The sequence below is a fragment of the Cavia porcellus genome, unplaced genomic scaffold (assembly GCF_034190915.1).
Source record: "Cavia porcellus strain 051 isolate PalLab524CR breed Dunkin Hartley unplaced genomic scaffold, mCavPor4.1 scaffold_13, whole genome shotgun sequence".
Taxonomy (NCBI): Eukaryota; Metazoa; Chordata; class Mammalia; order Rodentia; family Caviidae; genus Cavia; species Cavia porcellus.
Window position 1 is genome coordinate 7856774 of NW_026947496.1, and position 23570 is coordinate 7880343.

Genomic DNA, 23570 nt, shown 5'->3' on the forward strand with positions numbered 1-23570 from the left:
TCAGTATCCCATGAATTACTTTATCAGTCTTATCTCCTTTAGTTACCACTCACCAAGTTGTGACAGTGTAACACATTAGTCCATGTGGGGAAAGCAAGCCATCTGGCCTTCCTTCCTTTCCCCCTTCACTCTTCTTATTTAACTGCTATAGCTTAAATTGGGAGAGGGCACAAATTGAATCCATTTCTCTAGGTGCGACACTAGCAGTAGTGGTGATAATGTGATAATAACTTTACTTATACTATTTCCTTTAATGCCTGTAACAACCTGAAGACCATCATTATCTCATTTTACAGATGAGAAGGATGAGGCTCAGAGATTGAGAACCTTGCCTAAAGCCACTCCTCTGTAACTTGTAGAACCTGAATTGAATTTAAATAGTTCAATAGTTTTGTGTCTTTAGCTGAACCAATTAAAGCGGGGAGGGGCCAGGATAGCTCAATGGGATAGTATGTGCTTAGCATGCACAAAGAACTAGCTTCATCTCTAGCACCCCGCAGAAAAATGGGAGCACAAACTTTCACAAGTAGTGACAAAGGAAGCTCATACTCAAATTACTTTCGGAAGAAAAACCCAAATGTTACGTAGGGAGAGGAGAGTAATTTATCTTAAAATTTAAATTTTTTGTCATAATTATGGGGTTGGAGGCGCAGTTTAGCTGTAGAGCACTTGCCTAGCATCACTAAACAAAGTACTTATGTGTGTTTTTTTACTACTATATCCAAAAAATAAAGTGGTATTTTCTTTTCTGATTGGAAATTTTTAAAACAAAATCATACGTATTTCACAAAGGTTTCACAGAATTATTATTAATACTAGAGGGTTCATTAATTTTGTCAGGCCTTTGGCATCTACCCCTAATCCTTCATTCACATCTTTTTTTCTTCTCTTTAACTTTCGTAATTCAAATGTTGAACAGTTAACCTGCCAGAATCTTGATAGGAAATAGCTTTTTCTACTGTCCCAGCAAACTTCTGACACTACTTACTGCAACTTCTGACTGCCTCAGTGAGCCAGCATATTCTGGGTTTCTGGTTCAGTCCATGTCCCACTGGCAGGCCTCGCTGCATTCACACTCCTCACTCTGCTACCCTGAGCTAGCGCCAACCAAACCCAGCTAGCAGAGTTGGCTCCACCAGGGTCCTTTGCCGCGGGAGGGCAAAAGTGAAGGAACTAATAATCTAGGGCTCAGCTGGAAACACAGAGAGAGAGTAGGAGACAAAGAGGAGGGGAAGGGAAACAAGCTAAGGTTCACGTGCCTACTAGGCACCAGATTCCTCTTCTCCAGCTTCTCCCTGTCAATCTGCACGTGAGTGATCAGGCAGGTGGTCCTCGTAATCCCCCTGCCCAATGGGCATGATCACCTGCTCCATGCATGGATGAGGAAACTGAGGTCTGAGCAACACTCAGCCCAGGGTGCCTGGCTGGGAAGTGGCTGAGTGCTTGTGCACACCATCTGGTGAGACTGGCAGAGAGCTGCGCTGCACACTGGGAGACAAGACAGTCTTCAGCTGAGTTTCAAACATGTAGGTCACACAGATTCTGCAACCCCTCAAAATTCTCAGTTTGAAAATCCCCAACTCTCACCTCCATTGGTGCAAGGGACTTTGTTCCGTTTGGTGGTAATAATCACCTCTATTAGACCAAGGCTGTTTCCAAAGTCCCTCGTGGTTAAGCAATTCCACCTCATGTTCCCACAGAGTAACATAGGCTGGACAGCATTGTGACAGCCAAGTGTACACACTGTCTGTGGAGTACCACACTCTACAAATGCAACAGTAACCACATGATGTCACTCTGTGCCCCAACCAGAAAGGTGACCCAGAACCAGGTGGGTGCAAGGGCAGTGTGGCCAACAATCTGACCATTTATGAACAGACAAAACGGTATTGTGTAAAGCCTATAATACTCCACTGAACTCTAGCAGGAGATTACTTCATCCTCTGGTTTCACAATAGACAGCTAACATTTTTTTTCATTATGTTAAGACTCAGATGCACTTTAAAAAAAATTAAAAGGCATCTTTGATAGAAATACAAATAAAATCCCAAGCAGTTTGACACTGGTTTGCTGGTTTCTTACTATTTTTAAAGCAAGGTTATTTGAATTTGCAAGTCAGACTGCCAAAGAATAGTAAATACTTAGTCAAACTAAATATAAATTAATTCTTTTGAAGATTATCTTATTTATACATATATTTATATGGAGAGAAGGAAGCACTTTTTGTCCATGTGATTAAATAAAAATAATAACTAATTTCTGTCCTTCATTATATTATGCCCTAAAACACTAAACTGACTCTAAATTTTAACTTTTAATGGAAAATTCTCATTTAATGTAAATCCTTCACACTGGTATTACCATAATCCTATAGTTATAACAACTGTTTTATACTAAAGGTAGACCATGGTCTCCACAGTTTATTCCCAAAGGAGTAATTTATTCTTGTTATAAATTATAACAAAGGTAAACATGTTCATTTATTTGAGAGGTGGAAGAGGATTACAGTCCCACCTTGACTTCCTCTGTAGACCAGCAGGTAGCTAACTTGAGAACTGATCCTTGAGTGAGTGGTATTTCCGACATTACAAGTCTACTGTCTGGGTCTTCATGAATCATGGCTGTCCTGTGGTAGACCAAAAGACCTAAGGCTGAAATAGCTTCACATAGAGGTAATGAAATCAGTGTATAATGTTTGCTGCCTATAATGGTTGATACATTGTGTCAACTTGAGAAGTTTGAGAGTTTAAGCGACTTAGCAGGGAGCCAGGTTCCTCACCTTATAAACATCCTCATCCTGTGCCAAAGGAAAGCACAGACATGGTGTGGGGGAGAGGGAGGAACAGACTTGCTTTTCCCCTTTTGCTCTTGCTGCTTTTGCTGTCTTCTGTCACCCTGACTAGTTGCCCCAGGGCCATGCCACCCTGCTTTGGCGTCAGCTGATTAAAGACTGAAACTTCCACAAACTGTGAGCTACATAAACCTTCTTCCCTTAATTTTGGATGACAAGCATTTTATCACAGTAGTTAGAGAAAAGCAACCAAGACACTACTGCTCTAAAAGAATTTACTTTAAAGCAAGAGTGACAGGTAAAGACAAATCAAATTTTATTCTTATACATAACTCTGGCCTAGATTCTGTTTTAGCAACATTTTGAAATCTGTTTTTGGAGCTTTTTCCACTCACCACTCTTCACATTGTGGCCTGGCTCATTCTCCCTAAGCAAAGACTGTCCTGTCCTGTGTGCTATGGGATATCTGAGATGTGCCTGGTCCCTATCTATCAGATGGCATGGGTCACCCACCCTCAGAACAACCACATTGCCACCTGTCTGTCTAGGGAAAAAGGTCATTCTGATCCCGCCATTTGATTCTCCACTCCATTTGAGAAATCGGATCACACACTATGAATCTCATCTGAAGAATAAACTTCAAAAAAGGGGGGTACTATTTAAAAACTACTATAGTTTTGAAAACGCAGAAGATAAACAAAGACATTTCGAAAAGCAACACACTTGGCACCTAAAGAAATGCTCGATACTACAACTCAAAACCACAAGTTTATGAACCTTACAATATCAGATTACCTCAGTGAGGTGAATAGTGTGTTTAGACTGGCATACATGATTTCTGAGGAAGCCCATATTTAGAAGAATGTGCCATATCATCATTAAAGGCTCAATATCTAAACACTGGCAGTACACCTTCCATTTATGGTAGCCTCAAACTGTTAATTATGGTACATTTAAAGTGCTTCATACATTCTTATTGCCTATGGTTTTTAATCTATTGTATTAGTTCTATTCTCACTGCTAACTTCTTGCTGCTAACTCAGTGTTCTGATTTGTGTCTAGGTGGCCCCTCAGGCCTCATGCAGTCATGGAGGCAGCTGAATCTAGCATTTGTGATTGGTTTGTTGTCTCGCACTGGGATTGGCAGTATGAGTGCTACATCTGCCCAGGGATGGAGCCGGCATACATTACAAGAAAGGGTGTTCTTTCTTTTTTTGCCCTTTTGCTCTTGTTGCCTGTGGCCACCATGAAGGCCCTCAGCCTTGAACCTGAGTATGGACTGAAACCTCCAAAAAACTGTAAGCTAAATAAACCTCTCCTTGATTCATTTTGGGTGTCATGTAGTTTGTCTCAACCGTAAGAGAAAAGTAACCAAGACACAGAGGCAGCTTTTTTGTGTCATATCACACTTTTTAATTTAAAATTAATGTTTCATTATGATCATTTCTGTTATACACCTGAGAGAAGTAAGCTAATCAATACCTTTTACAAAAGATAAGAGCAATTGAGAAGTTAAATCTCCAATTTCTCCACTTACTGTGTGGCAAAGACCAAACACCCACCCTGTCCAGTAAGGACTGATCTCCTTTGTTTCCACCTCTAACATTCAGCTGTAGGTGACTTTTGTGCATAGAAATGTGTTTATATGACTCTTCCTCAGAATTATTTTAGCATCACTTGTCATTTGTTCAGTTTATGACATTGGGCACCTCAATCTTATACTGCTTTAGCTTCTTCACTGATGGAAAAGGTGAACTGACCTTTAAATTTCTTTCTCATAAATTCTGATGGTATTTTGGGAAAACTGGTTATTGTACAGAACTTTTTTGAAAGGAAGAACAGAATTTAATGGGCTGTTATACAATTTTAGTAATAAAAAGTTAGGGAAAAAATAGAAATATATATATATACATTTCCCACAACCATAATAAATATGCATGGTAATCAAAAGTCCTCTAAAAGAACTTTCAGAATATTAAACTCTGATGCCACAGGCACCCAAACCAGCTCACTGATGTAGTATTTTTTACCACTGTAACACTTGACAATGACAACTAAATGAGTCTGATTCCTCTCCTTGGAAAAGGTAAACAATGAAATGCAGAATAAAAGGAACTCAGGCAGCAGCCTCTGAGTGGTGTGCACAGGCAAAGGGGTGATGTCAGAGTTCCCGGGGAGGCAGAGTGGAGGAGCTCCAGGAGGACTGCATACTCCTGGGGTCCTTCCCTAAGGCCCACGACCCCACAGCACAGCTACGCTGGCATGTGGAGATGACCTGGGCGAGGGGTCAGGCATGCAGGAGGGAGAAACAGAAGGAAGTCCACAGAGAGGAAAAACTCCTTTACCCAGAGCTGGGCAAAGATCCTTCCTCTTTTGTACAGTACTGCACTTGACCCCAGCAAATGCCACACAAATTCTCTCTCCCTCCACACTGTATCTTCAGCCCAAAGTGGCCCCTTTGCAGACACTTAGAAGAGACAGTAGAAGGAGAGTGGAAGAAGCACACCATCAACACGGAGTGTGACTTCTTACTCAGGCAAGAGACATCCAAATGAAACCAACCTCTGCATGTGACTCACGCGGGTAAATCAAAGGCCTGAGAGGAAGGCCCACTTAGCCAATGTTGTCTCCTCAGTCAACCTGGAAGCAGCAATCAGCATACTGCCAGACTTCCCTAAGGATCAAAAGCCTAAGATGAGTCAACATAAGAAAAATGTACTCATTGAGTGACTGGAAATCCAAACTGACTTCCTCTATAAAGCCAGTGTCTTCAGAGTGGGGCCCGCTCCACCCACATGGCGCGGCAGCAAACTCACCTGCCATCTACCTGGCCAGGCCCTCTTCTCTAAGATGAGGGCCTGGAGAGTCCTGTAGATGCCTCAGTCACTCTTTAGCTGCAGTCGCCAACCCACCAATTCCACACTCACACTGAAAACTGAAAAATCACACTCGAAATCCAGGCAAAAAATCCAGGAATGCTCACGGGCAGCTATATCACTCTTTGGTCATGGTGATTTTAGTCACTGAAGTCAGGAAATCAACTTTAACTTAATTTTTTTAAATCTTCTGAAACTAGAAGGTAAGGTATATCTCTTATTTTTATTGTCATTTTCCCTTGATCATCATACAAAATGTGTTTGGAATACACTTTTATTAATGTTACATATAATCTTTAAAGGTCACCAAGTTTGTATTAATGATGGGCCAAAGCACTCTGTCAAGAGGTTAAGAATTAAGACACAGTTAGCAAACTGATTACATTGTCCAGGTGACAATTAATGGACAGTTTTGTTATTTTACTTCCTAAAGTGATAAGCGCAACTGAAATAATATTGTTAGATTTACTAAATAGCCTTGTTTATAAGGCCTTGATTTGTAGAATAGTGTTATATTTATATGAGCAAATTTTACTACTGGTAAACAGTATGTTCAAAAATTCAAATATCCTTACTTACAAGTTATTTTAAAATAATTAAAAATCTTTTCAGATTTTTCCATGGTTTAACTTATATAATTAACATCTTTATGACATAATGATCTTACTAGCTATTTAGCTTTTCAAGAAATTTAATAACAAGGGTAAAAAATTGTATGTCAATTTCCTTGCAGAAATTAAATAGTTCTAGATAATAAGCCAAGCCTCCTAAATAGAGAATATGTAAATATAAATCAACTTTTCCGGTAAAAATATGTCACAAATAGAACACAATATTTATGTATAAATATAGAAATGATACATATATATGTATCTCCAGACACAGCTGGATAGAAGATAATAGCACTGCATATTTAGAGAAACAATATGACAGAAAATAGCTTTTTCAGATACATGAGTAGTTTTGTGCAATTTATGCATGAAATAAAGCATTTACTCATCTCATTAATAATGAATATATATACTTTTATTTTAAAAATCTGAATGTTTAAAAAAGAGCTTGTTAAACTTGGTGAATATCAATATATAACGCAAAATGATACAGTTATTCACAAAACATGCTAATGTACATATTTTCGTGCCTTCTGGACATACTGTTCTAAAATTATGTTTGCAAATCTTACGACTATGCCCCATTTTACAGAAAGCAAACCTAAAGCCAGATGCTCTGAACAGCACACTTTGCAGGCCCTGGCGCTGAATCATGGCTCTTCCCTAAGTCAATCATTTCTGACTGCAGACTGCCTGCAACCACAGGTGAGTGCAGTTACCTCTACATGTGGTATAAAGATCTGAAGACAATGCAGTATATTTGACAAAAAATCTAAATAATCTTTTTTTAAAAAAGAAAATCATAAAGGATTGGAATGGACAAGACACAAAAGACAGTGAACACATAATTAGGAAAGATCAACTCAGGAGGTGGGGTTGCTGTGATGAGCTATGCTGGTGGCATGTTCAGGTCCAACCACGCAGACTGTTCACTTCCTTGTAGAGCACTTGGGCGCTGCAGTACAGCCCTTCAAGACAACAAAACCCCAAGTGACCAAAGTACTTCCAGAATTTGGCACAAGGCTTGGTCATTACTGACTCTCTGACTTCAACTTTTCCTGGACATCCTTCTGACAGACTACCTTGTTACCTCCTGAGAAACCCACTGTAAACCCAACTGAACTGTCTACAGCTGAGGCCACAGCATGTTTTCTCAAAGACCAAACAGTAAATATTCCAGGCTTTTCAGGCAACAAGGAGTCTACAGTGGGAAAGGCAAGAGACAATATGTAAACAAGGAGCCTAGCTGTACTCCAATGAAACTTTATTTACACTCACTCAATCAACCAATCAATCAATAAATAGACTGATATGCTATATCTGGCCATGGTTGGCCAACTTCTGGTCTACAATATACTCATATTCAGATACTTCTTCCACACTTTTCAAAGTCAAAAATTCCCATGAAACGCTATTCATATAACCAAGTGTACTTTGTCAATCATTTTGCATTTGAGAAAAAGTTCCTGAACCCCTAAATCTGTACAGCATGGGCTCAATTACTCAGGCCTTTGTGACAGCATGCTAGGCAGGTGGAGGCTTATTGCTGCTCCATCCATAATAAAGGAGTATTTATGCCTCTCATGATAGGGCATGAACATTTACAGATACACAGCCAACCAGTTTATGGAAACAAACTCCCTGTGCCACAGTGAGCTATGGACACACAAGCTTACTAAACAATAACTCTATCTGTTCATCAAAGCTTATCAGATTGAGTCACTACTTTCCAATAGTTTGTTGGCTATAATTGCTATTGGTGAGAAATCAGTAAAACAATATATATTTAAAACTATCCTATAAATTTCTACTGTTCTCTAATTCCAATGATCTAGCTTTCAGGTTAGGAATGTTTAACTGAAACATAAGATACTCATTCATTCATTCATTTAAAAATGTTTATTGAAGCAGAGAGGCACTTCTTTAGCAGCTGCAGTTTTAAGAATGAAACACAGTCCTACCAGCAAGAGATTCATTACGGCAAAGACATCTCAGAAAACAATTGATCTTTAAGAACAATGTAATTGTCAGATTATGAAAATTAATTTTGAAGTTTCTAAAAACATGGTATTAGGCCCTAGATACTGTAGTTTGTTCAAGCACTAACCTCATTTTCATATATACTTCTGCATTTTTACACTGCTTATGTAAATGGAGTAAAAAATTGAACACCACTAGTTTCTAGACCAATGAGAGACCTCTGGTAATAAAAGCAATGAAAAGGATGCACACTGCAAGTCAAGCAGGTGACACCTCGCAGAAGCTGCACAGCAGGATGACTCCTGCAGGCCGCCTTTCTGAAGGAAAGCATCCCTGAGTCTGCAGATAGGGCTGGAAGGGGTATGGAGCAAGGAATGTTTCCTTGTTTTATTTGCCTCCTTTAATTTTCTTTTATAACAAAGCAGAATTCCTGTTTAAAGTTTTTGTAAAAAACAAAGACTGATCACATTCATCATATGGAGTTTGAACATGTACACGACATAACCTGATTCTCTGTTTTATGTAAATATAAATGCAATTAATTAAAAAAAGAAAGATTGTTCTCATTGTGAAGTACAGAGGATTGAGGGGTACTATATTTAAAATTCAACATTTAACTCTACAACCTACGAATACTATACCCTTTCCTAGTCACAATATTTAACTTCCTTCCTCTCCTCAGGAGCATACCCAAACCACAAAATTAATTAAAGAAATGTTTCTGGTGACTTGGGAAACAGAAATGACAGGCTTGCGTCTTCTGCTTTAATAGTCCATCATGGGAATTTTTACCTTGAGCAATTATGAAATAAAAATGCACTGACGCTAAAGATACCTTTATAAACCTGTCACTTTAATCTTTCTTCTGGCTTGTTGGTTTAATTAGGTGGCTATACAGTCAAGTAAAATTTCACTGCAAAATTATAATTATACCAGTTGTTGGGCATGAAACAACTTATAATACTGGCCTTCTCATTTATGTTCATACTAAAAGACTAAATGATAGTGAAATTTAATAAAAATTTTTGGAATCAGATTATATAGATAATTTTTACTTTGTTGAAAGTACATATGCTTAGCTAAGATTTCCTATGCATCATGAAGTCACAAGTAATGGCAGGGGCACACAGTTTCTTATGAAAATGCTAGCATGTTGTCAATAGTCTTAGTAACAATTATGAGAGAGCAACAAGCCAACACAAACAAATAAGGCCTATAAAAATTGATAATGCCTCTCATGATAAAGGATGATTTCAAACTTACTTTGAAATACACTTGAGAAGCATAATAACCATGAGGGTCTGTTTAATGGAATGTAAACAAAAATACTGAATATGCAATTATCTGAGTTCACATGAATAGAAGCAACTTCTAGAAACAACCATTATTTTACTTCTTCTTTGTGTTTATATGGAAACTTCCTAATACTTACGTGGAAAGCACGCTTAGTAAGATCTACTAATAAACACAAACAAATATGCACAGTTTTTCATAATAAATTTTTCAAAACCCCATAAACTTGGTAAGCAATTAAGGCCAGATTTACATTTCTTCATTTAGAACATCTGACATTTGTGATAGTGCACAACAAAGGTAAAAGTTTTCAGATGATAGAACATATGCAGAAGATACCTACAACTTTTTGTTGTTCAAAACTAAAGTTCTCTTTTCAATTAGTGTATTTACTAACCTCTTCTGGGACTCTCATGATTGAAAAGAATGCCGTTCACTGCAAAAAGGTTATATGCCTCCCGGAAATTCACCACAATCCAATAGGCATAGAGTTTCGCTGCCCCTGTTGGAATAATTTCAAAATTTATAACATGTAATGTAGCAAAATAACAAGAAATGTGAATTAGAAGTTCAAACAAAATAAAAATTCCTGTGCCTTACTGATGCTTATAGGAAATACTTAATAATTTTCTACTTTTATTATATCCATAGTTTGTTCTTTTACTGTGTAATTTGTGCTGCATGCAAGTTCACTTTTCTTAGCTCTTGTAGTCTTTTTTTTTTTTTTTAGTTCTAAAGAATTAGGGGAAAAAATTGGGAATTTTAACATCTGAGTTGCTTTGAAATTTTACCACTGAAGTCTTTCATGAATATTTTCTTTACAAACATACTAGATGTACCAACTTTTTCTTTCTTTTTTTAAGGGTTTGAGCTCAGGGAAACTTTCATGGGGAAATAAAAACCATGAACCCTTATCACTTCAGCACAGTCTCCGAACAGTTCAGCAAGAATCACGTTGGGTCTGATTTTCCTCGTCAAGTGATCTGGATGGAAGGGTTGAACGCACACACAGCTGGTGGAGTGAGTGGTAATCTCAACCCAGGGCAATGCCAGCATACACCTGGAGTTAGCAAGGTGTAAAGGTATGCTTCTCAGCAAGTCCAGTCCCACTAGTCCACCCTCGTGCTGCTCTCACACCCAAATGACTTCAGCCAGCAGACGGGTACCAAACAGAACAAAAGCACCCCCGCCCCAACACACACAGCATGCCCCACATGGCTTCTCACCATAGGGTGACCGCGGATAGAAAGGGGTGGTCTCCTTCTGGGGAATCTCTTGCACCTTCCCATAAAGTTCACTTGTGGAAGCCTGGTAGAACTTCACAGAGTTGGTAAGGCCACAGGTCTTCACTGCATCCAGAAGCCGCAGAGTTCCTACGCCATCAACATCTGCAGTGTACTCGGCCAAGTCAAAGGAAATCTGCAAGTAGAGGGTAGAGACAGGGCTGCATTCACAGGCAACAGTTTCAGACGCTGGCAGGGCTGGGAAATACTAAGATTCATGCACTGTGCCACAATGCATTCATGCAAAAACAGTCCTATTTCCTAACAGCAGAGTAAGAGTGGGCCATCATCTATTTCTGACATCAAATGGCTGGAAAATACTATAATACCCACTCATTACCTATTGTAAAGAACACCCTTAGGTTATCTACTCTTTCCAAGCTGAACCCCTGGGGTACTGACTATCACAGGCCACGCACCGCCTGAATAATTGGAGGTGCAGGCCTAGGAGACTCACATTCTTGCAAGTCCCGATTGATTTTTGTACACAGAGAAGATTGAGAATACATGCTTTAGAATACGGCTGCCACATGAAAGGACTGTTTCGCTCTCCATTTTTAAATTAAGACAGAATGACTGCAGCATACTACAGGTCTATACATCTTTTTATAAGACAGTGCATATGGCAAGTTGCTACGGTATGAATGAACTGACTAACTTCTAAGGGGGCATTGAGCAACAATTCAATACACTGCTGAGCTATAAGATAGTGTTTAGAAAGCAGATGGGGCCGATGTACATTTTCCTTAAATCATCTCTACTCACACTCAACAAATTAAAGTAATGTGAAGTCCTCTAAAATAACAAGCCTGAAACCTTGTGACGCTGATGTATCCATGGTGCATGATTATCTCAGGCTTCAGAAGGGAAAGCCTCTCATAGGGTGAGGCTGCTGGCCTTAGTCACTTTCTGGTCCCAAATTTCAGCTGAGAAGAGGCTGCAGCTTATCCACAGTACCAGGACCTGGACGGCTGCTCACCACGGAGCCACCAAGCAGCCCTTGTCATCACAGCTTGGGTAAGGCTCAGGTAACAGCCCTCAATTTTTATTGAGGTAAAAAGAGAGTATGTTTTACGTACAACCTTTCAAAGCCACACAGGCAAACATGGGGTCACTTTTTCTTTTTAAATAATAGCTTATTTAGATTTATTCACATACCATAAAATTCACCACTTTAAAGCTTATGATCCTGTGGTTTTAATATATTCACAGCATTATATAATCATCATTACCATCTAACTCCAAAATACTCTCCTCAGCCCAAAAGAAACTCTCCTCACCAGCACTCACTCTTCAGCCCCAACTTGCACTCCAAGCCAGACAGCCACAGATGTTCACTTTACCTACTGAGGACATTTCACAGAAACAGAACACGGAGCATGTTGCTTTTGTGACTGGCTCCTCTTACTCACTCTTTTCATTTCTCTCGGACTCACGCTGAGGAGCAGAGCCTCTGAGCCGATGGCAGCACTGTCTGAGGCCTGCCAGACTGCCTGCCTCGGTGGCCACACCATGGCACATTCTCCCCGGCAAACTCGCAGGGTTCTCGTTTCCCCACATCCGACCCAGCACTAACTGTGGTCTGCCTTTTGTCTCGTGGTTTCCCTGTGTATTTCCTGATGAGTAATGATACTGAGCATCTTTTCATGTGCTCACTGGCCATCTGTGGATTTTAATCCTTTTCCTTAAATTGAACTATTTGTCTTTTCATTACTGAGTTTCAAAATTCTCTCTTTATATTTTGGATACTGCCCCCCTATCTGATACATGATTCCAACTTTTCTTCCCATCATGAGGATTGTTTTCCATTTTCTTAAGGGTGGCCAATGTAGACAAACAAGTACAATTTTTCAATTTTTATTTCAGTGCTTCTGGTTTCAATGTCGTATTTGGAACTCCACTTAAACCAAGATCATGAAGATTTGCTCCTATGTTTTCTTCTGTGAGTTTTACAGTTCTTGTCTCTTGCATTTACTTCTGTGATCCAGTCTGAGTTAATTTTTGTGCACCGTTGGGCCCACCTTCATTATTTGCTTGTGAGGTATCCAGTTGTGCCTGCACCGATGATTGAAAGGGTTATTGTTTCCCCCAGTGAATGGACTAGGCACTGGCTGTGTAATAGTTAGGAAAAGCCATGGCTCCATGTTGGGGAACAAGGCTGCATCCAACCCTGCACATGTTTATACAGTTGTTCTCAAGCTACTGCCGCAGAGTCGAATACTTCCTACTTAGGGTGCATCTCTCACAAAGCTGAAAATATTTCCTGTGTGACCCTCTACAGAAAGAGCTTTCTGATCCCTGAATGAACCATAGTTATCTCTGCGAGCCCAAATGAGCCCCCAAATGTTTTAAAATATGGTTATAATTACTTATTTCTATACCTTCTCAACACAGCTACTCCTGGACTTATGATGGCATTAGGCCCCACTAAAACCTGACTTGCCTACCCTGCCACACCCCAGACTTCACACACAGCACTGTGGGTGCTGTTCTTCCTCTGGAGAGGGAGGAGCTGTCTGGAGGACATGGAACTTAAAATGTGAACTGTGCTTTCTACTCAATGTGTGGAATGTTTGCACTACTGCAAAGTAAATACAAAAATAAAAACAAAACTAACAACAACAAACCCCTACCTTGGGGACATCTGTACTATGCAATGATGATGGCACATAGTTGTAATAACAGAAAAAGAGCTGCATTTTCAGAGGCATGGGGACTTCACTGACAGTAGAAACAGTGCACCCAACAAGGATGACAAATGAAATCAGACTGATTAAAGCAAAAGCCCAACTTATAAAACACTACCCTAATTTTCTTTCTAGAAGTAACTTCACAGCACTGAGAGCAAGGCTCCAGGCTCTGCTGCCATCCCCTGCAGGCTCTGGTGCCACCCCTCACATCCCAGGCACCTTGCCCAGCCCTGGGCTCAGGGCAGCACTCTCCGCTCTCCAAGTGCCACCAAGGCCATCCTGCGCTTGCCAGCATGCAGAGAGCTCCAAAGACCAGGCCCAGGCTGCCTGCCCCTCTATGCTGTCACCTTGGTTTTGCTGGGATAGAAGCTTCCAGGAAAGCTCCACTTCCCTGTACCCCACCCTGTCAGGAATGCCTACCCAAGACAAACCAGAGTCACCCTTTCTCCTCTTCCCCTCTCAGACCGCAGGGACTGAGTACCTATCTCCACTCCCCCCCCCACCCCTTTCGGCAGACCCGCACCTTTCCCAGGAGCAGAAGTAGCAGGCTGCACACCGGGCCTGCTTCTACTCCCTGCCTGCTGTGGCCCTGCCTCTGGGGTCACCGGGCTGGCTCCTGCTCTGAGTCTTTATTCTGGCTGCCTAGCCTCTCTTTCTCCCCTCTCCACTGCTGCCTCTGAATCAACACTACGCTTTTCACCCTGCTTTACCCACCCTTGCGCCAGTCATCATTTCCTCTTCACCGTCATCTCTTATTTCACCTGTTATCTCTCTCCCTAGTAAAGTGTGAGCTCCCTGAGGGCAGGGCTGTAGCCCTGCTCTGTGATGTCGCCCATGCTGCAAGGCTACTTGGCACAGTGTTTGCTGAATGAAGACAGTGGGCAAACTGACAATCTATTTAAATGTTAAAGAGACAGAAACTAACAGAGAAGGAAAGAGGATATCAGAATGATAGCTTGATAACTGAATAGTGGTAAAATAATAGGTAACATATTTGAAGGGCCAGAGAGTAAGACTGCTATATGCTCAACTTCAGCACAGCAATTATGACCAAGGTTTGTCAGTTAAACGAGTTAGAATCGGGAGGAAAGGAGAATCATTTAGACCACAACGGGGGAGTGAGGCTGGGCGCAGCCGGCCACTGAGAAAACAAGAATAGAAGAAGGACCTTAAAGATAAGGAAAATTACTGGTAGCATATGCTGATTCCTCCCCCAAGGCCCCAGAGTTTGCTCCGCAGCCTGATTTCCTCTCAGCCCCACTCCTGCCCTGCTCAGAGTTGGGTGTTCAGATCTCTCAGTGGCTCAGAACATGTCACCCACTCCTCCCTCACCTTTCCCAGGGCCCCCTCCGGCCTGGCCACAGAGAACCAACTGCCTCATCCTCCTCACCCTGCTGTGTCTCCCAGGCTCCCACCACAGGGACGCTGCTTGGCCTCCTCCTGGCTGGCCCAGCCCGCCAGGCCCATGAAGGCAGGAGCTTCCCTTGTTCCTTTTTTTGTTATTGTTCTTACCACACAGAAGAGCACCTATGTGAATGCACAAGAAGCATTAAGTCTGATGACTGGGCACTTGACCCTGATGACTTCATTATATGATTAATAAAGGAACAAAGATTAGGTAGGGCACAGGTCCCATTTTACAAATCTTAATGAATGGCTACAAAGGTCAGCTCAGGAAAAGAGATTTGTCTGCAAAAGAAGTAAAAGTAGCAAAAGATAACTAGACCAACACTTTCTCTAACATTTAATCTCAGGGACCTGGAAGGAGGCTTTCCATAACATGAGCTGTAACTGACAGAGACCACACAAGGAGTCACACTGTTTCCTCTGTGAGTGAAAGTTATTAATCACCAAAAGCAACAATGGAGCCCTGCCTTCCAAGCCAAAGCAGGCTTTGCCGGGGAGCAGGAGCCCAGCAGAGCTGACATTTACTTACCAGCTGGGACCAGATGTCAATCTGTTTTTCCAAAGCTACACAAAGCCAGGCAGGTGTGGGTCTAGCACAGCAGACAGGAGGGCATCAAGACAGGCCACTACCTTGCCATTGTGGACAGCAACAGTCAGAGGGTGGGAGCCTGCCTCCCTGCTGCCCGCTCACTGCCACGCAGCCCTGTAGGCACAGGGAAGAAAGAGGCTTGGAGGCTGTGGGAGGGAGCTGAAGGACTGAAGGTGTGGGGAGAAGGCAACCTGAAGGGAGGAACAGATGACAGGAGCAGATGGAAGAATGGCCCAGGCAGGCGCTGACCACAGGAAGATGAGGCCTGGGGGGGGGGGGGCGGTAATGAGGTATCCTAACCTGGAAGCAGTTGGGGGAAATCGCATGACCAAACGGGGAGAAGAGACATCAGCTACAGGCTGAGAAGGAGAAGCACTGTGTTCACGGACACACGACAGAGGCTCTTCTGAAACCATCTGTCTGCACCAGCCAGGGCTCCATGCCAGCAAAGGGCTGCTCACCTCAGCCCAGACTTCTCAGCATGCACTGCATTCCCAGCCTTTGCCTTGCTAACCCCAGCCCAACCCCAGACCCACACTACAGCTCACAAACTGCTGTACCTCAGCCAGAAACCCGATTTTATTTTTCCTTATCCTATTACAATATTTTTGTTTAAAAACATTTATAATAATGGTTTGGGATATCAAACAATCATAAGGCCATTACTTTACAGAGTGATGAATCAGCCAGACTAAACAAATGTGACATCTTTGTTTACCTTTGTATGTACAAAGGTAAATTAAGATGTTCTCTCCATGAAGTATTCTGAAATTCTCAAAGTGGAGTAAGGGCTTTCAGGGAGAAGCAGAACTTCCAGTACACAGGACAAGGTGACAACCCCAAAGACACACGCTCAGGGATTCTGAGAGGCACAGCCACACACACTTCTTCCTCTGCTCCCACACCGCGGGGCGCCCTCAGCTCTCAGGCGTGGTGAACAGAAGGGTGGGAAAGCATCTGCTCCACTGACAGTGCTGTTTGTTTGCATGAGTTCGTACTTTTAACAATAACAGCAAACTAAAACTTTCACTCATCAGAGGACATCAGACACAAGGAGCTCCATTTTCAGATTTTGCTTTTTATACGGGGTTAACTCCCACTCTGGAAGGCTGACCTCACTGTCCCCTTACCAACTCTGTGGACTCTTATTTACTAGGAGCAAAAGGAAGATCAGTTGGCCAAACTTTCTTTGAAGTTTGAGGGTCTTTGTTTCTCAATGCTGGTGTTGGTTTTCCTCTGCCGCACAGATGATTCTCACATTTTTTTGCCACTTTTATATCCCCCCCAGAACCTCTGGGTTCATTCCTTAACATCTTTCGAAAGTACTTTCTCTAGGCAAATATTAATTAAGGTTCAAATAGTCATGAATTTAACACATTAAAATTAGTTTAAAGTAAATATGAAAACACAGCTCCTGATTTTGTAGGGAACTTTAATTTAAAAATGTCTGAGACTCCAGTGACCACAGAGGAGCCACCACAGCCACCTGAGTCCTCTCTGTCCATTGTGCACATTTTCCAGCTGGTGCTTTAGAAAACCCCGTCAGGATTTCTGCATGAGAAAATGGCACCTCTAGAAAATGCCATAGCTTTTCTAGAGCAACACTCCTGGGAAATTTTTATAGATTGGCAAAAATAATGAGTCAGCCTAGTAAAGAAATCAATGATATCGCATTAAACAAGGACCCGTGATGTCTATGGATGGAAGTTAGGGGGGGACACATAGATTTGGATGGGGAAAATACGTGTCTTCATTCACACTAAATGCTGTGTGAAATTTTGTAATTGCCTTCCCCTTAAAATGCCCTTTAGTTCACAGTAGTACTGTGACTTTCTGTAGCCGTTTCACCAACACAAAGGCAGTCACTTAACCAAACAGTACAGTTGCCACAGGTGTCCTGAAACATCAACTGGGTCCCTCACTGCTTTCTGATGCAGTGGTGACCAGGCTCACAGCCAGGTCTGACACCATGTGTCTGGCATTGGGCCTCTAAGTAGTAACTCATTCTTCAGTCAACAGAACAGACAAAAAAACTGGACAAAAAGAACCCATGGGCCTGGTAAAGCAAGTATGAGAAGCTACCACATGGCGTCATTAGGGTGAAGTGTCAATTACCCACAGACAAGAGTGTGTGAAGACAGGAACGGGGCTAACTGGATAGACAGGACTTTGTGTCAGTGTTTATGAGCAAGGCACACCCAACAGGCCAAGGCAGCATCAGTCGGGGTGGCAGAATAGACTGTTTCCTCTCTTCCCTGCCTCTGCTTCTCCTGACCTCCCCTTCCAGAAATACCATCATGTTCAGCAGGAATACTGGGAAGAAATATCTAAGCTGTGGAAGGAATGTACTGAAGCTGTTTATAAAACAAGTAACCCCCTCATGAAAGATCAAAATGCTTTGTAGGAAACATTTTATTGAAAGCCCTGGAAAGAATAAGCAGGTACTTAAAACAGACTGCCTGTTAAATCGGACTGACATCCGTGCAGAGGGACCCAGGAGTTGCTGCTACAGCTGTGAAGACCGCGGCTGAAGGGACGGTGGCCACACCTCCCACCGCAGGAGACAGAGGAAAGGAGGAAAAGTGCACTGCATAGGAAACGGGGACGGTCACTGTCCAAGGTGAAGTTCTATAAAATTAAACAAAACAACAAAACACCATGGGTTAGAACCTGTGAGTTCAGAGGCAAAAACAAACAAAACCAACCTAGTACACCATGACAATACTTCTGTCAGGTAAGGGAAAACACCTCTGTGAATGCGTGACTGATGACTGTGAAACACGACAGTGACGCAGGAAGTTACTTATATCAATTATTTGAAATTCTGAAGTCTATTCCTTATTTGCCCAATAACTAACAGGCAAAGAAATCAGCCTTATTGAGTCTGTTTCTATCTGGTAATTATTAATGTCTTTTCCAGTCCCACTTTTTGCATGTAACTGAGAAACCCATGCAAATTCTAGCCAACATTAATTTGACGATCAGGATAGGCAAGGAAAACCAATATTCACTACTCAAAAGAGCCACTGAATGACACAGTAAGAGGCATCATCACAGGGCCCCAAGGGACAGAGAAACTCCAGGCATCCCTGAGTTCACTGCCCACACACAGCAACCCTTCTGCACTGTGGGTCCCCCAAGACCCTTTGCCCTAGCAGTGCCAGGACTCCTGGTGTTTCATTGGACTGTCTATAATTCAGCCTCCATGCCACCAGTATTACCTTTCAACAGTACACATCTTACCTGGTCCCACCCTTGTGCACAGTGGTGGCTGCTCAGAGCTTTCGGATGAAGTTCAAGCACCTTATATTAAATGAATGAAATCAATATGGCACACAAGCGGCCACAAAGTGAGGCCACGTCGGCTCCCACTCCCAGCATAACAAGCACAGGCTGTGCAGAGAGAATACCAGAAAGAGGATGGGGTAGGCCAGACCCTCCTGAAGCACAGAAAGAGAGCAGCGCTGAAGCTGCAGGCCTGCTGGGGCTCCAGGCTGGAGCTGGCATAGCTAGGCAGAGGATAATAGGGCTCCACAGGAGCCTGGCAGGGGGTAGGGGCCCTTGAGCCAGGTTTCCTGCTTCCCAGGGCTGAAGGGATCTCCTCAGTCCATGATGTGGAGATGAAAAACGCCGCTTCTAACAGCTTAAAATCATGTGTTTTCAAAAGTTTACTGATATAAATTTGAGACTGGAATTTTCCTATAGCTCAGACTGGAGCTGAGCTTCGAGGATCAAACAATCCTCCTGCCTCTGCTTCTAAGCAGCTGACTGCAGTATGCACTACTGTACCTGGCTTCTTATCATCAAGCTAAGTGTCCAGGGACAGAGACAAGTGACCTCAGAACTGCAGATGAGGATCTGCTCTGAGATGCCTGGTGGCCTTGCAATGACAGACTTAATTAGATTTCTCAGGATTTTGTTTTGTTTTGTTTTGTTTTTTTTCCTTTTGAGACAAGTCAGAGGAAAGACAAGACCATTAACAATGTAGCTCAAGGGCAGGGGCAGAGTAAATCTGCCTTATATGATTTGCAAATAACCTTTTGTCTCTTTCATACTAGGAATTGAACTCAGGCCCTTGAGTATGCTAGGCAAGCCTTCAGTTATACCCACAGTTCATAAACCAAAATTTTAATTATTAATAATGTTAAGGATAAGAAACAATAAAATCTAAAACTAAGGAAGAATTTATCCAGAGGAAATGACAATAAGGTAACATCATGAATACGTTTTTAAAATATATCTCCTTAACACTAGCATTAAACCGCATCTCAAAGGATCAAGGGGCAAAGAAAGAAACATGAGCTAAAAAACAAGAAGTCCATTTTTCAAAGCAGGCCAAAATGAAAGCGGAACAGATTCCAAAAAGACTCAAGTAGATACCTGGAGGCCATACAGTCAACAAAACCCCCAAAATGAAGATTGAAGAAGGCACAAATCTATATAAAATCCACCTAGAAGCTGAGCAGAAAGGACAGATGCCAAAAGAATGGGCACATCTTGGGAATACTCCCGTCCTCCTCCAACTCTTGGTATATTAGGGATGCTGACACACACACACACACACACACACACACACACACACACACACGTCGGAAGAGGGAACAAGAGAAAGGTTCCAACATTTCCTTTACTTAAAGGCGCACCATTGTCCTTAAGGATTTATTACAATAAGAGGAAGTCTTGATTCATAGGTAATCTGTAGGTGATAATTTTTGACTAGAAAAAATGACCTTTACTGAGAGTTTGCTACAGTGACAAGAGAGATGCTTACCTGCTCTCCCTACCTGAGAATACTCAGAGGCCTTCACAGACTAACTCCCTGGGAAATTACTGGTGAAGCTCGGACAGGTGTAATGTGCAAACAGCACACCTCACCAACACGGACCCTAGCACACTGTGTAGTAACAGAGACAAAGCTGCTGAGGCTTCTAACCTGGCGTCCACAATGATCTAGAGCTTCGATTTGTACGAAGTTTCAGCCACGCATTTTGCTTTCTCTGTGGCATCTAGACTTTCACTACCTTAATGAGAGCAAAGAACAGATTAAAAATTAAGTCTAGGGGCTGGAGGTTTAGCTCAGCGGCATAAGCACCTGCCTTGCAAGCAGGCGGTCGTGAGTTCGATCCTCGGTACCGATAAAAATGAAAAAGACAAAAAAAAATTAAGTCTAGCAGGTGGACACACTTGTAATTGTAGCTACTTGGGAGAGTCGGGCAACGGGGCTGCAACTTTAAAGCCAGCATGGGCAGTTCTGTCCCAAAATTTTTAAAAGGCTAGGGGCATAATTCAGTGATAGAGTACTTGCCTAACATGCACAAGGTACTGGGTTCAGCTCCCAATAGAAAAGCAGAGAGAAAGAGAGACAGAGAGTGAGAGACAGACAGACAGACAGAGACAGAGACAGAAAGAGACACACAGAGACAGAGACAAGAAAGAAGGTAGGGAGGGAGGGAGATTAAACTGCTAAGAAAGATGTCCTAAACTCCTAAGGATGCAGCTACAAAATCACAAAGTTGAATCCACAGTTTATCTGCAAGCTTCTATATGAAGGCTGAGTTTACAAGAACAAAAGCTGCAACATAGAAACAAAACACAGGATGTAGGAATGAACTTCTGAGACCACCAGAATCATCATGACCATGAATCTCTGTCACTAAGCTTAAATCTTGCCATTAATTTTATCTCTCTATTCCTTGCTATTAATTTAATGATCTGGGAGCTGTCAGGGGCACTTGGTTAAAGAAATTAAGTTTTCTGGATACTCTCTAACCCACTTAATAAAACTTTTTTAGCTTTCGGCAGCACCAGATTTGAGAGGCAGGACTACGAGGGGTGGGTAAGGTGAGAACGGAGGAGACTCAGCAGAGAAGCAACACACAGCAGCTTTCCAGAGGCTGCAGGAAGCACACTGCTCTTCATGTCAAACTACAAAAGCACTGCAAGCCAGCCGAGGACACTGCAGAAGCTGCACTGCTGAAGCGTGTGGTAAGCCCATCGTCTGCAGTGCCAGGCTATGCCGCCTGTGCTGGCAGCACGGGCGACACAAGCCATGCCAGAAGCTGCCTGCTCAGATGCTGATCAGCAGCAAGGGGACCCGAGAAGTCACGGGAGAACAGCAGCACGAAGCCGTAAAGACAGCCCGTTCATTCTTTCCCCTGGTGACCAGGAAAACCAGCAGACTAGGTTGAAATGTGGGAAAGGAATTTTAAAACCTTTCTCACTCTTTTTTTGTTCATATATATATATTTAAAATATACCCGGAATTTAGAACCCATTGCAAGTTGTAATATCTCGTGACTGACATGGAATTTTCACTCGTTTTATATTACTTTCACTTCTAGCTCCAGATACGTCAAGTGACAGTACTTATGGAACTGTCTCCAGGTCTTCAGGTCATCTTCCTGCTCCCTCAGTGCACAAGTACAGAGCAACCCCCTGGCCCTGGTACTGTCTGGGCACTAGGATACAGCAGTGACAACGCCAAGCAGAAACCCCTGCCCTGCAGAGCTTCTATTTGAGTGAAAAGAGAAGAAAGCAGGCAACATAAAGAAAGAAAAAGCTACAGCAAATGCAACAGTGGCAAGCACTATGGAAAAAAGACAACAAGAAATAAAGTGAGAATGTTGGGTTATGCCTTTAAATAATATGAGGCTTTGCCACAAAGGGCATCAAACACAATACTAGAAATGTAGTCCACACAGAGGTGTAGTGGTAGTTGCAGTAGAAGTCACAGCCACTGTAAGTGCTTGCCACTCGCCATGGGTCAGGCACCAGGCCAAGAGCTTTATAAGCACTCTGCCATTTAAGTACCATGACAAGTCTGTGAGTCAGGGACTACTATTATATCTATTTTACATCTGGAAAAACTGAAGCTCAGAGCAATTAAGAGCTTGCCTATGGTCACAGTTAATAAGCAGTGTAGCTGGAATTAACACTAGGGGAAAAAGAATAATGTAAAGTAAACAACCAAAGCACTCAACACACACACACACACACACACACACACACACACACACACACACACGAAACCCATAAGCATCCTTTACGTTAATGTTTTCTATAATGCATAACATTTCCTGTAACTGCAAGCTGGACACATAGAGTTGGTGGTCCAACTTTTCTATTTAATTTAGTACCAAACTGATGCTTTTTCTAAAAACAGGAAGGCTGAATTGAGAATCAGGCTGCTTGTACAAATATAGTTTTAGGACAGTTTTTCATAATGGACAGTATATTTTCTCATGGATGCAATACTGTAAGTAGTGGCTTAGCTTTCACATAGACATGTTTCACGAAGCTAAATAAATACACGAATACAATTGAAAGGAGAGAAGGAATTACATACACATCCTTGTTCCAGCTGCCAGTCCTGGCTTTTCCTGCTCCTCCACTGGGACCACCAGAGCTCTCACTCCTCCATCTCTGGGGCTCAGAGTGCTGGGCTCTCTCTGCATAGCCCCCAAGCAAGCCCTGCTCTGAAAGAACTTTTTGCATGTGATTTTAGGAGCACGCATGCCTTCCACAATGAAGCCATGCTATCTAATGACAAATCTATCTAATGACACTGAAGTCCCTTCTTCTGCCCAAATATGCAATCTGGGCTCAGTGACCCCAAGGACAACCTTAAAGGTTATTAAGCCGATCAGCATTTCAAATGAAGAACGGAGTTGCATATATTTTAAATGTTTGTTTTCTATGTTAGAAGAAAGGATATTACAAATGGCATGGAAAAAATACAGGTAAGGAAGTTATACACACACACAAACACAGAACACTTAAGCAGATGTAGGCCAGCTGCACTTATGAAGAGTGACACCGGGAGCTATGGCAAAGGGACAGAAAACGTGGCACAAACTGCAGAGGACTTTCATGAGTCAAGGACTCAGAGCAGAGAGGGGCATAAGCAAAACTTCCTACAATGATGTCCCTAAGAATAGAGGTAGGGAAAAGCTAAGGAAGTTGTGTTATATGATAGAACTGGGCAAGGGGATGCAGAAACATCTCACCAGTTACCATCCGGGGGCTTCTGCGATATAACTAAAAGGACAAG

At 42.3% G+C, this 23570-nt stretch overlaps 1 protein-coding gene across 2 annotated transcripts in view; it reads right to left on the bottom strand.

The window, feature by feature from the left end:
* Gmds (GDP-mannose 4,6-dehydratase) overlaps positions 1-23570 on the bottom strand; it is a 515013-nt gene that overhangs the window by 272357 nt on the left and 219086 nt on the right. For both annotated transcript variants that reach the window (XM_063259789.1, XM_013145063.2), the window contains exons 5-6: positions 10778-10970; positions 9949-10053 (exon numbers count right to left, since the gene is read on the bottom strand). In XM_063259789.1, the coding sequence (XP_063115859.1) occupies positions 9949-10053; positions 10778-10970 (298 nt within the window). The remainder of the gene's footprint in view (positions 1-9948; positions 10054-10777; positions 10971-23570) is intronic.